General features: G+C 37.1%; 1 protein-coding gene across 1 annotated transcript in view; it reads left to right on the top strand.

Annotated features, from left to right (window-relative positions):
* The first annotated feature begins 1,207 nt into the window (after positions 1 to 1,207).
* Positions 1,208 to 13,696, top strand: part of LOC101610650 (cytochrome b-245 heavy chain) — a 42,161-nt gene continuing 29,672 nt past the window's right edge. Inside the window, exons 1-4 of the mRNA XM_004665733.2 lie at positions 1,208 to 1,264; positions 2,604 to 2,791; positions 4,715 to 4,810; positions 6,579 to 6,689. Of these exons, the coding sequence (XP_004665790.2) occupies positions 2,747 to 2,791; positions 4,715 to 4,810; positions 6,579 to 6,689 (252 nt within the window). The 5' untranslated portion in view covers positions 1,208 to 1,264; positions 2,604 to 2,746. The remainder of the gene's footprint in view (positions 1,265 to 2,603; positions 2,792 to 4,714; positions 4,811 to 6,578; positions 6,690 to 13,696) is intronic.

The following is a 13,696-nucleotide window of genomic DNA, read 5'->3' on the forward strand; positions in this document are numbered from 1 at the left end:
TTATTTTTATTTATTTATTTATTTTTTGCTTAAGATAGGGTCTTACTCTATCCCAGGCTGACCTGGAACTAACTCCTTAGTTCCAGGCTGGCCTTGAAGTCATAGCAATTCTCCTACCTCTGTCTTCTGGGTAGTGGGATTAAAGGCATGAGCCACCACCACACTGACTGATCCTATTTTCTTTGCCTTCATAGTAGAGCACAAGCTTTAGGAATAAGATGAAAAAGGTGGTAAAAACTTGAAGATTTAGATAAGATAAAAGGTGAGCCATTAGGTGGTGAAAGAGAAAAAGGGGCTACAAGTACAGAAGAGATGGGTTTTTGAGTTTTAACGTGGTTGATAGAGTGGCAGTCACCCTTGAGGAGGCGCAGAGTGTTGCAAAGGTGAGTAGAGATCATATGTTCACAGTGTTCTATAAGTGTGCATGCAGGTGTGTATCTGTGTGTGTATATGTCAAAGAATAATCTCTACTGTTGTTCCTCATGTGCCATGCACCTTTTTTGTTTGTTTATTTGCTTATTTCAACGTTGGATCTCACTCTAGCCCAGGTTGAACTGGAACTCACTCTGTAGTCCCAGGCTGTCCTCAAACTCAATCCTCCTACCTCTGCCTCCAGAGTGCTGGGATTGAATATGTGCACCCCTGTGCCCAGTTCACACCATTGAATGAGAGTCACTAATTGACCTGGAACTCACCAAGATGGCTAGACTGACTGACAAGTGAGCCCCAGGGATTCACCTGTCTTTGGCTCCACAACACTGGGATGACAAGCATATGCTACCATGGCTGGCTTTTAGTATTTTTGTACATTGGTTCTGGGGATCAAATTCAGGTCCTAATGCATGCAAGGCAAGTACTTTACTAACTGATCCATTTCTGTCTCTTCATTCCTGTGTTTTTGGTGTTTTCTTATTCTTTAGATATACAAGCTTCACTTCTTTAATTACATAAGAAAGTGTGCATAGATTTTGTTTCAAAATCCACTTAAGACATCAGAAACCATCATATTTCCTTAGAAAGACTTTCATGTCAAGAAATTTACATGGATGGTGGAAAAGTAGAGAATCACAATAGGGGATGAAAAGGGATCATAAAAATAAACAACCACAGGAAGTGGTTACCACCCTCAGAGTTAGAGAGGAACTGAGAGGAGGTTGTATAACTCTAGCTCAGCACTCAGGCCATCTGGTCAAGGAGACCTCATGGCATTGAGGAAGAGGCTGACTGGTGAAAGCTGGAGGCTCAATGTGGATGCACTCACTTGGTAAATTGCTTTTGAAGTAAAGTGATAGGAGAAGAAACATTCTAGCTTCTACTCTACTTCTTACTCTCTAGTGCAGCAATACAAGGAAAGGGTAGAAACTAGATCAAAGAGCAAAGAAACATATAACTTGAGCATATTTTGATTATCTGACTGTATTTCTTTGAATTCATCTATTGGGGAATGGACCAGAAGGGCAATTTTCTTTTATGTGAGTTTTATATGCTCCAAAAGCTATGGACAAGGTCAGCAGACCTTTTCTTGAATAATATAAATTGTAAAAGTTGTCTTCCTATTGTCTATTCTTTCTATTCTTTCCTATATTTCAGAGGACATCCCACAGAATCTGTCAGTAACAACCAAGAGAGGTTGTTTCTGTTGTCTTTTACTCTCGTGTTCCCATCTAGTGCTCCACTTTCTTCCTTTAACTTCTTTATTGGCTGTAGTTCCTATACAATCACCCTTATACAATCAATCACTTTTCATCTCATAGTCAGATGACCCTCCTATCCTTTTGCCTCATGTCTTAAAAACCTAGTAGCATCCAGGAAGCCATGGTACTACATCCAGCTGTGTCATTTAGCATGAATTCACATACCTATGGTCTGACTGTGTTTACACATTTAGCATAGAGGATGATATGTTTACCTGGGAACATGGCTATTGTCAGAACATTTTGGTATTTTTGTTGCTGATCATATAAAAATGTAGTTATATGTGGAATGATATAGGTTAGGGTTGTTACATTAAGGATTTTTTCTTCTGGTATCCTAGTTAAAAGTATGGTCTTTGGTATTCCATTGTTTAGGTTCTTAAAATCTCAATTCCATTATTTCATGGTACTATAACTAGGTCCAAGTAACATCTCAGCTTTGGGTCTTAGTTTCCTCGTCTATAAATGCAGTCATGAAAGTAGAATCTACTCTATTGGAAATGTGGTATAAGACAAATGTAAATAAGTCAATGTGTATATTTTCTATAGAAAATTGGATATAATAAGCAACATAAATATCAATCATCACTCTTTTTATTTTATTCAGTGAGGTGAAGATATAAATACTGCCATAAGAGCCTGTCAGAAGATATCACACCTCTTTAATGAGCTTTACCCAGCACTGAGACATGGTTACTTTGCTGAATTGAAAATTTCTAGCAGATAACTTGTTAATGAAATAAAAAATAGAACACTATGTAAAATACATCCCATAAAGTGCACTGTATGTCTCTTGGTTGTAGAAATCAGTTTCTTTTTCCAATATGTTTACTTGTAATTTAATTATTATAGATAATTTTTTTCTGGATTTTTTTGTGGCTTAAAGATTTAAACTTGTCATGGAAACAGGCTCCTCAGTTGACCAATGATTAGCTAATTTCTGATAATAGAAAAGGAAACATATTGCTCCAAGGCTGCTACTTTCATTTCCTCATGGGAAGAAGAAACACTGTAGAAGAAAGGCAGACACAACACACTGAGCCTCTACCATCATGGGGAACTGGGCAGTGAATGAAGGGGTCTCCATCTTTGTCATTGTAAGTATCAGCAACACATGAATTATGGATCATTGACATGTTTGGGTTCTCTTGGAAACTAAATAGAGCAAATGAATGTATTGTTGTTGTTTGTTTGAGAACTTGATTTATTGTGGGCATAAACATCTGTTTGTAAGTAGGCTGAGCTCATTCTAAGTTTCTTAGTGAAAAAAGGTATTTGGGGCTCTCATTTCTCCTACTTTATTCATGAGATCCTCAGAGAATGAAGTGAGCCAGCATTTCACAGATGAAAGATAAGGATCTCTAATTCTGATGTTTTTGTTAATTAGTCAGAAGAAAAAATTTCTACTTTTTATGTGTTTAGAATACATAAAATGACCAACTGAAACTATATCATTTTCTGAATATCAAACATAAGATTGATTCATACATGAATGGAAACATGAATGGAAATTGGCTTTTACTTCAGTAATAACACCAGAACCATCAAAATTGTGAAATTTCTTCCTAAAAACAAGCATTTTCTTTTTTTACATCTAAACTGAAGTTGTTTGTGAGATTTATAAAAATTCATGATAAAAGAAATGAAACAATTTGCTAGACTCATAAATATGTACTATAGATGTACATGATAGATAACTATATATAAGCCATTAATATACCTTGAGAGACAATTTTGTAAGTAATGATATGGTTAATTTTCAGCTGCTAGGCATTGATTGCTGTGCTTCTTAATATAAAACCTATACTTGTGCTCTCAAGATGATGGACTCAGCAAAGCAATCATATAGAATTAGGTAAGAAGTAATATGACTTCTAAATTGCCTTTACAAATAGCCAGTGGGAACATGGTATTTTAAAATACACTTATGAGTGCAATACATGGAATCTTTGAATCTTAGAGATATAAATCAATCACTGGCACAAATTAAATTAAAACAATAAATATTTTCATTATTAAAAATATGTTATCCAGGTATAGTGGCTCACATCTATTGGGAGACTGAGGTAAAAGAATCTCTATGAGTTCAAGGTCCATATAGGCAATAGAGTGAGTTCCAGGTCAGGCTGGACTACAGTGAGAAAAAAAAATTAAAATTATGCCAAACCAACATTCTAATGTAATACAGAAATCTGGGAATTTTAAAGTTAATTTTTTTTCTTATTATCATTTCAAGAGAAGAGTACTCCCATTAGAAAATTATAAACTATTTTTTCAGCTGTCACTACAGTTTTCCCCAAAGAAATGCTTGCTTTTTAAATTATGTACTCATAGACTTGAAAGAGAAGACATGGCTTAGAAAAGTTAGGATGGATGGCAAAGTTAAGAATGAAAACTTGCATTAACACTTTTTTTTTTTTTACAAAGAGAGAGTGTTTTAAGCATCTATGGACATATAATAGCTAATATTAATACTAACTAGCAATTTAATATCAAGAGAAAATCACTATGGAGCTGAAGGTAGATGACTAGGCAAGGAATTACTTGTTATGATAAGAATGAAATGGAAAGTCCCAATCTAGAAAATTTCCTTTGTTTTGAAACCCTCTTGTTCATACTCAGTATCTCCTTTTTCAAAGAGTAAGGAAAACTTACCAAAGAGAATGCTGGGGCTTGATCTGGCACAAGGAGGTGACTGACACCTACAAGAGCAGAGCTCAATTTCCTACTGGAAGCATGATAGCAATAGTTACATTTTCTCAATCCTTCTCATTTTACTAGCCAATTATTGTTAATTTTCCTATCTTAGGTATGGAAGAAAGGAGGAAAAAGAAAAGAAAAGAGATGAGACAGAAATTTGGTATTCTAACCACGTAGTAAAACAATCATGCAAAACTACATTGGGAAAGTAAATTTTTTAAAAAGTAAATTAAAGTCCTGGATTTCATTTGACTCTAATCTTGTATGTAATCTACATAATGAGCTAAGTGAACTTCATGCAACTCTTTCTGTTTGTGCAGTTGATGTGGCTGGGGTTGAACGCTTTCCTCTTTGTCCAGGCCTATAAGAAGTATGATGATGGACCAAGGTACAATTACACTCGAAAACTCCTTGGGGTAAGTTTAACTTCCATGGCATGCAATATTTGGTGGCGCACATTTCTAGTAAGTTATTCCTATTCCATTTAGTATTTTTTCAATTTTTTATTAGTAACATACTCAGTGAATACAGGCAAGTTGGTATAATTATTAGCCTCCTCCCTGACCTCTGCCCCTCTTCAGGGACTCTCCTTGTTGGGGCATATGGCTGTGCACTGTGGGGTCAGCCATCAGTTATGGGTAGGAGGAAATGTCTCTGTGTATCATGACCCAACGTGTGGCTCTGACATTCTTTCTGCCCCCTCTTCCACAAATTTCCCTGAGCCATGTTGGGTTCATTTTAGATCTGCTTCAGTGATGAGGTATTGGGAGCCTCTGTGTTTCTGGATATCAGGTTTGGTAGGGGTTGAGAATTCTCTGTGTGTATTTTTAAATAATATTCTGACCAACCCTAACAGCACTATCAGCCTTACTCCCTCCATTGTAAATTCCTTGGCAACAGTCTCTTAAGGCTTCCCAGTATAACAAATAAAAGTATGGCAGAGGGTCCCAACTGCACTGCTCTTCACCAAGAACCATATTTTGTTGCTTAGCTTAAAACTGAAATCTCCCAAATGGAAAGTCTGTTTGGAGCCATCCATCCTGGGGCAATACATGTGTAATAAGTTAGATATTCTATGTTTTCTTCATCATCTAATTCATATAGCTTTTGTACACAGAGAACCATGTTCCTGATAACATTTTATGAAATGATCTCTAGAAAATTAACATTGAGCAACATTTGGTGACTTTGAAGAATTTGTGTTAGTACCACAGACTTTCAGTAGGACATCATAGTGGAGGTCCTTGAATTTCCTTGGGCCCTTAAGTAATGGTAGTTTCATTGAATTTTCAGGCCTCTTCATCACAAATCAAAATAATTACAGTTGCAGCTGGTCCAAGAACACATCATAGTATATGTTATAAAAATATCTGTTAATTATAGACATAATTATATTAAGTTATTATAATTATTCCTAATTTATTCATGTTCATGTGTTCTCTGTATAAAGGGCAACTTCTTTAGATATTATGAAGCTAATAATTTAATACTCAAGTATTATACCATACCAATATAAGTTACTATTATAGTCTAAGTACAGTACTAAGAGAATGTTGTTTAAAGTCTTTAAAAGATCTAGTTTTGATAATAAACTCAAGTTGCTTATAGGCATGCTTAAATATTTAAGAGGAAGTAAATTGAACTGATGCCTATAACTTACTTTAGTATGCACCAGAAAAACAAGATGAGTTAATAGATGAATAGAGGGATGGAAAGGTAGATGTGATAATGCAAACATAATAAAATATAGGGCTGAACAATTAAAGGCATTTGCTTGCAAAACCTGACAGCCCAGTTTTGTTTCCACAGTACACACATAAAGCCAGATGCACAAGTAACACATGCATCTGGAGTTTGTTTATAGTAGCAAGAGGCCCTTGTACACCCATTCTCTCTTTCTCTCCTTGCAAATAAATAATAAAAAATACTTTTAAACATAATAAAATATAAAAGGTATAGTTTTAGAGATGGTTAAAGAGATATTTAAAGTAAATGTATTTCCACTTCTCTGAATGTTTGAAACTTTTCATAATAAAATAAATGTTTTACTAGGTTAAAGGGTCAGTTTATTTTCAGATGTCTTGGAGTCTGGTGTGTAGCCTCATGCAGGCAATGTGGGAATGTGGGGTGGAGGCGTTCTGCTCACTGGTGTCACTCTGCTCTCTGTTCTCTGTTCTCTTTTAGTCAGCACTGGCCCTGGCCAGGGCCCCTGCTGCCTGTCTGAATTTCAACTGCATGCTGATCCTATTGCCAGTGTGTCGAAATCTGCTTTCCTTCCTCAGGGGTTCCAGTGCGGTAAGAACAAATATCCTACTGAATGTTTCAAACTTTTAAAAACCATAATGCCAGATGCCCTTTCTTGGTGGAGGAGGGGAGAGGGATGTATTCTCATTTTATTTTGTTTTGTTTCTGTTTTTATTGTTTGGAAAATGTTTCCTTTTTAAACTTATTAACAGCCTCTGTTAAGATACACAACATACCCTGATCATAATCCTCTCCCATCACCCTTTTTTTCTCTCTTCTGCTCTACTCTCCTCCATAGAACCCTTTTTCTTTCCAAGTAGTCCCCTCTTCTATTTTGATGTCATCAACTATGTGTTTTTTTTGTTGTTGTTGTTCTCATATCATACAGGTCATCATGTAGGTAGCATCAGCCACTGTGAAGTCATTAATGCAATGGCCACTCAGTGCTTAGGAGACAGTTATAGACTCTAATAAGCTACATCATGCCTGATTCTATAGGACCTTTTTTCCATACTATTTGAAGGTGGGGTTTTCTGGGAAAACCATTTAACCTGGAAAATAAATTTTAAAAAGAAGCCAACCAAACTAAACATCAAAAATAGTAATGAAGTAAGCATGCTTGTATGCATATACATGCATTAGTAAAATATACATGTTTGTAAACAGTTCTATATAAGGCTGGCATGTTACATTTGAGAATTAATTATTCAAGGCTATTAAAAAATTAAGTCAGGGGCTGGAGAGGTGGCTTAGCGGTTAAGCACTTGCCTGTGAAGCCTAAGGACCCCAGTTCGAGGCTCAATTCCCATATCAGCCAGATGCACAAGGGGGTGCATGCATCTGGAGTTCGTTTACAGAGGCTGGAAGCTCTGCCGTGCCCATTATCTCTCTCTCTCTCTCTCTCTCTCTCTCTCTCTCTCTCTCTCTGCCTCCTTCTCCCTGTCGCTCTCAAATAAATAAATAAACAAACAAAAAAATAAAAAAATATAAAAAATTAAGTCGGAAAAAAATAAATTTTGTGTATAATATCCCAATAAGGAAATACGACTAAGAATTATTGTATGCTGTATATGGTAGTACATGCCTGGGATCTCAGCAATAGGGTGGCTGAGGCAGGAGTTTCTCAAGTGTGAGGCCAGCCTAGGACATAAAGAATGTTACAGGCCATCCTCAGCAACATAGTGTAATTCTATGTAAAGCAAACCAATACAATATGACAAAAAGGAATTACTGACTCCATCTATATATACAGAACTCCTTACTCTAACTTCAATATTTTAATGGACCCATAAATGCACTATGCTAGGAGAAAGAAAGTGATCCATGGATGAAGAGATGTCTTAGTGGCTTAAAGCAGTTAGGTGCAAAGCCTAAGGACCCAGTTTCAATTTCCCAATGCCCATGTAAGCCAGATGTACAAGATGGTACATGCATCTGGAGTTCTTTGTAGTGGCTAAAGGCCCTGGTGTGCCCATTCTCTCTCTCTATCTACCTCTTTATCTCTCTGTCTCAAAAAATAAATAAAGGGCTGGAGAGATGGCTTAGCGGTTAAGCGCTTGCCTGTGAAGCCTAAGGACCCCGGTTCGAGGCTCGGTTCCCCAGGTCCCACGTTAGCCAGATGCACAAGGGGGCGCACGCGTCTGGAGTTTGTTTGCAGAGGCTGGAAGCCCTGGCGCGCCCATTCTCTCTCTCTCCCTCTATCTGTCTTTCTCTCTGTGTCTGTTGCTCTCAAATAAATAAATTAAAAAATAAATAAATAAATAAATAAATAAAATATTTTTAAAAACATTAAAAAAAGAAAATGAGGGCTGGAGAGATGGCTTAGTGGTTGAGCGCTTGCCTGTGAAGCCTAAGGACCCCGGTTCGAGGCTCAGTTCCCCAGGTCCCACTTAGCCAGATGCACAAGGGGGCACACGTATCTGGAGTTCGTTTGCAGAGGCTGGAAGCCCTGGTGCGCCTATTCTCTCTCTCTCCCATTATCTGTCTTTCTCTCTGTGTCTGTCGCTCTCAAATAAATAAATTAAAAAAAATGACCCAGTAAAAGAGCATTTTAACTTAAAAGGTAATATATGTTTTTTACAGATAGTATTATATGAAGATAAGAATCAAGTACTTTAAATTTGTGCATGTGTTCAAATAAATATGGTACAAAGCAAAATATAATGAATCTTACCAAAAATTACAAATGAAGAACCATGGATGATCAAAAGAGACAAAAATAATCTTAGGGCAGAAAATGAAGAAAGAGTTCATGGAGAAAGTGACATGAGAAATGAGCATGTCAGGATAAGTAAACATCTAGAATGCATAAATGAGATAGAAAGATGCTACCTGGAAAAGATGCATGGAAATGGTGAGGAAATCATATTCTTGGAAAAAAGAAATAGTATATTACTTTCTGTCTTAATATACATTGTGTTCTATTTTTAAAGTATTTATTCACTCAGGGAGGTAACTCAGTGTTTCCAAGCATGAGAGGCACTGGGTTAAATCCCCACCAGCACACAAAATACAGTTTATCCACTTAGTAGTTGATGGATGGTTGGATTGTCTCCCTTTTTCCTGTTATAAATAAAGTTCCTATACACATTTTCATACATAGAGAGTGAAGGTGACAATGGACAGGTTCTATCTGAATTAAGAGAAAAAGTCATGGTATATTATCCCAGTATGGAAAAACAAACAATGCCTAGAATTGGACAGGCTCAACACCTCACTCAGGGAAAAAACAGATAACATAGTTAGCTTGGCTCGGGGGTTGTTGCTGCATATCTATCCTTGAAAACACAGCATCAGAAGAATGAGGCAGTACTTTGGATTTTTTCTTGATTCCTGACCACACCAGAAGGACTGAAGGGAAATAATTAGGATTAGTGCTCTAATAGAACTCATTCCACTGGCCCACTAGTGACTAAAGCTTTTATTTTTTAAAATAAAATATATATGTTGTGCTTATGAAGTTGAAAACATTTTGGAGGAGAGCAACAAGCAAACTACTCTCATGGGAATGCCGGAATTGGAAAGGGCAAGTGACTAGGATGAGGTAGAGAGGAAAGCTGGGATTTTTCTGGGAAACTAGAACTTTAAAATATATAGCTGAGGAGTTACTACTTAATTTGACAGTCATAGGATATATGAGAAGAGTGAACTAACCTGTCAATTACAGGTATAACTTGCCTTGAACTCTGCTTCATTTATTATAGGCATACAAAATTCATTATTAGTCCAAAGAAGAAATTTTCTTAAAGATTTGTTGATGTAGGATTTTTTTGTTTTGTTTTGTTTTGTTTTTCGAGGTAGGGTTTCACTCTGGTCCAGGCTGACCTGGAATTAACTCTGTCATCTCAGGGTGGCCTTGAACTCATGGCAATCCTCCTACCTCTGCCTCCCGAGTGCTGGGATTAAAGGCGTGCGCCACCACGCCCAGCATCGTAGGATTTTTTGACATATGTTGTGTTGAGTATGTGGCATGAGTGCATGTGTGTGTGTATATACTGTGTGCACATATATGTACAGATGCACCCCCATGAGCACACATGCAGAGGCCAGAGGAGAATGTCGCATGTCCTCCTCTATCTCTTTCCCATTGTCCTTGAGATGTAGTATGTAGCTGTTGCTTGAGGTTAGGATTGCTGACTAGAGATCCCCAAAAATTCTCTGGTCTCCATTTCATACAAGGCTGGAGTTACAGGCTAGATTATGCCCATATTTTTATTTGTGGTCTGGGGATCAAACTCAGAGCAAATCAGACCCTCATTTTTGTGCTACAAGTGTTTGTGCTTAATGAGCCCTTACAATTAAACTTTTATACTACCTAGCTCTTTACAAAATGCCATTTTATTTTAAACCTACTAGCTAACCTACACTCTTGCAAGTCTAATTTTACATTAAGAGTTGAGGAGGAGTATGCTTCAGTAATACAGTAAGTACTTATGCAAGGGACACTGAGTTATACCTCCCAGCAGTACAAATACCTCTAACATCTTTACTTCACTAACAAAACAATAAAACAATCAAACAAACAAAAAAAGCAAAACAAGGTGTTATGGAAAGAACAATGCTGGAACTTAAATCAATTTATACACTTTTTTATCTCTGGAAAACGCTGTGATGCCAGTCCTCTATCTAAATCACAAATTTGCTCTGTCACAATATTGTATTGTCAAAGCAAAACCTGACAACAGTACTTAGTAATGGACTTTGATCACAAGGATTTCCAAGTAAGCTCTTGAATGGAAAAAGCATAGATATGACATTCCACTGGATCAGGCAGCTAATAGGTGAGACACATACTTGAAAATACTGTCCCTGATATAGTATAAGAGAAAGATGAAGATTTGCTAAATGGGTCTACACCTTGTAGCCTTTTGTTTTTATGGAGACAAGACTATTTTTTAAATCTCCTTTCCCCCATTGGATGACCTTCTATTTAGAGGAAGTAAAGCCTGAGAAACAAGCAGTGTTTTCACCAGGATGATCAATTAAGAAATCTTCATTACCTCATAACCCCAAATTGCACTGCCATGGCCACCCATGTCCCATGAGCATCTCGTGGCCCAGGAGCAGAGATCAAAGAGAATCTCTAAAGGCAGGGTAAGACAAGCTTTGTAACCAGATAAATCTTCACACAAAGAAGATATATGTGTATATATACATGTGTGTGTGTGCGCGCGCATGTGTGTGTAGTAGCAAGTAACATTCTTTCAGGCAGACAGAGTATGTCCTTTCTGGCATTTTATAGCATGAAATTTAAACTTTGCAAATGAGACTGATTTTGTGATTGAGATTAAAATGAATGAGTGTGCTTGGACTAATGTTGGAAATCCTAATAGCTGCCACTCACAGAAACTTCATAGAATTTGCCTAATGACATCTACATATCAATTAAGTGACATGGGAGCAAAAGTTAATGCGAGTGTTGAGATTCAAGCCCAGGCTATTGTGCCCCCCCCCACGCTATTGTACATGCCACATAAATTTCTTGAAACTATTCTTTGGTGCTGTCTTTTAATTCTACCATACACATAAATATTTGAACCTGCAGAATCACCTAGTCTAGAAATGATAAGGTTGCTGTAACTTCAAAGACTTGCAAGTGGGCACTATGCTAACTAAATAGCTGCAGAACTTCTATTCAATTCTAGAGATCTCAGCCATTCAGACTTGGCTTTGGAATCCTCTGAAGGGAAAATGCCCAGGCCTATGGCCTCCACACACCAAAAGATTTGGGTGAAGGTTCTAAATCTGTTTTGTTGAGGGTAATGGGAAAGGAGCAGGACTCTGCTGAACCTGTAAAATCCCACTTTGACATGTGGAAATTAATTTTTAACTTGTGTAGTCCTAGTCCAGATAAGAAAGAAAAAGGAAGGCTAGAAGATGAAATATTTTACCCTGCATAATCTTGAAGTCAGGGTAGCTCATCTTGGCTGTGTCTCAAATCATATGGCTTCCTAGAGTGAGCCCCTTGGGCTTTTGGTCTCATCAACTTTTTAATTGAGAAAAATGTCAAGTATTGGAAATAGAAGGCTTAATATGCCCTTCTAGGTAGGACTGTAGTTCAGTGGTGAACTACTTGCCTTCCATATACATCTCTGGGATTAAAAAAAAAAAAAAACAAAAAACATAAGATAAAGTAGAAATGAATAAACCTTTAGCAAAAGTGTATAAATTGATTAAGTTTGTCAGTGAATTCTTAGCCAGTAAGTGCCCACTGAGTGCCATCTATATGCTAGAGACACATGGTGAATAAAAGACAGTCACAAGCTTAAGGAACTTAGAGTCTTATGAAGGAAGTACACAGTAAACATGGGATTTCAAAGTTGCAGAGTGCTGAACAAATAAAGTGGTGTTCTTCATATCTATAACATATTTTTACTGCCTTCCCATGTGCACATTACTGTTAGATGCTTTGCCTGAGTTTTGTAAGTAAACGTAAGGCTAATTCTTGACATTTCTCCCAAGTTATATATAAGTATGTAATGCAAATACAAGAATGATCTATTTGCTAAGACAATGTATACATAAAATGGAGCTATAGAAGCTCATGGTATTAATGCCATATGCACATCTTTTTAGTTCCACATATTATTTTGAAATTCAGTTTCAATAGACCTTAGAAGTTTGCCAAGGTGTCTCAATAATTGCCCTTGCTTTATAATAGCTTACTGAAATTGAGCAAATCCACTGCATGACAGTAACAGAGAAACTTCCCTCTAGAAGTCAATGGATATAAAGAGATAGTTGAGTGGGGAAGCTATGAGGCATGATGGCAGCTCGAGTGTTTAGTAGGTGGATCTCACTATTTCAGAGGTGACTTAAAGTACAGACGTGACATCTACACGACAAGAAGAAACAAAAAGTTCCTGGACAATCAAAGAATATAAAGATCTTTCTTCTCACTCTACCAGCTGATCACCCCACTCCCATTTTCAGGAAGTAGTGAGATTATTTTCTTGAATAATCAATATCAATGTGACTTGTGGCTTCTATCTAGTTTGTTTACCATGCCTAGCCACACTGAAGAGAGTAGCTGGGAAAAAAACTGAAGGGCTGCTGCCCTGGTGAGATATGTTCCACTCACCCATTAGGTTTTCCTTTGAATAAAATGTATGTTATATTAACTAGTTTTTTAAAGCTATGTAGTAACATACAATGGTATTGATAAATGAATACTCTACTTCTCAGTCACATCCTTCATTCTTCTGAGACTTCATTTATTTTTCTCTGTGAGTTCATGGCAAATACTAGTAAGAGAATTGGTGTGTCAGAGTCTCTAGCCACGGCAGTTGAACTACAATGTGCTGCTACCTTGTGTGCATATGTGACCTTGTGCACATGTGCATGTGTTAACTTGTGTATCTAGCTTACATGGGTTCTGGGCAGTCAAACTTGGGTCCTCAGGCTTTGCAGGCAAGCACCTTAACTTCTAAGCCATCTTTCCATCGCTTTTCATTTCTTTGATCATCTAGGCTGCTGATTGATAAAGGTAGCACTATGGAGACCACATATGATCACAACAAAACCATGTTCTTTCACTACAAATTTATTGTGACACAGAA

The sequence above is a fragment of the Jaculus jaculus genome, chromosome X, assembly GCF_020740685.1.
Source record: "Jaculus jaculus isolate mJacJac1 chromosome X, mJacJac1.mat.Y.cur, whole genome shotgun sequence".
Classification (NCBI taxonomy): domain Eukaryota; kingdom Metazoa; phylum Chordata; class Mammalia; order Rodentia; family Dipodidae; genus Jaculus; species Jaculus jaculus.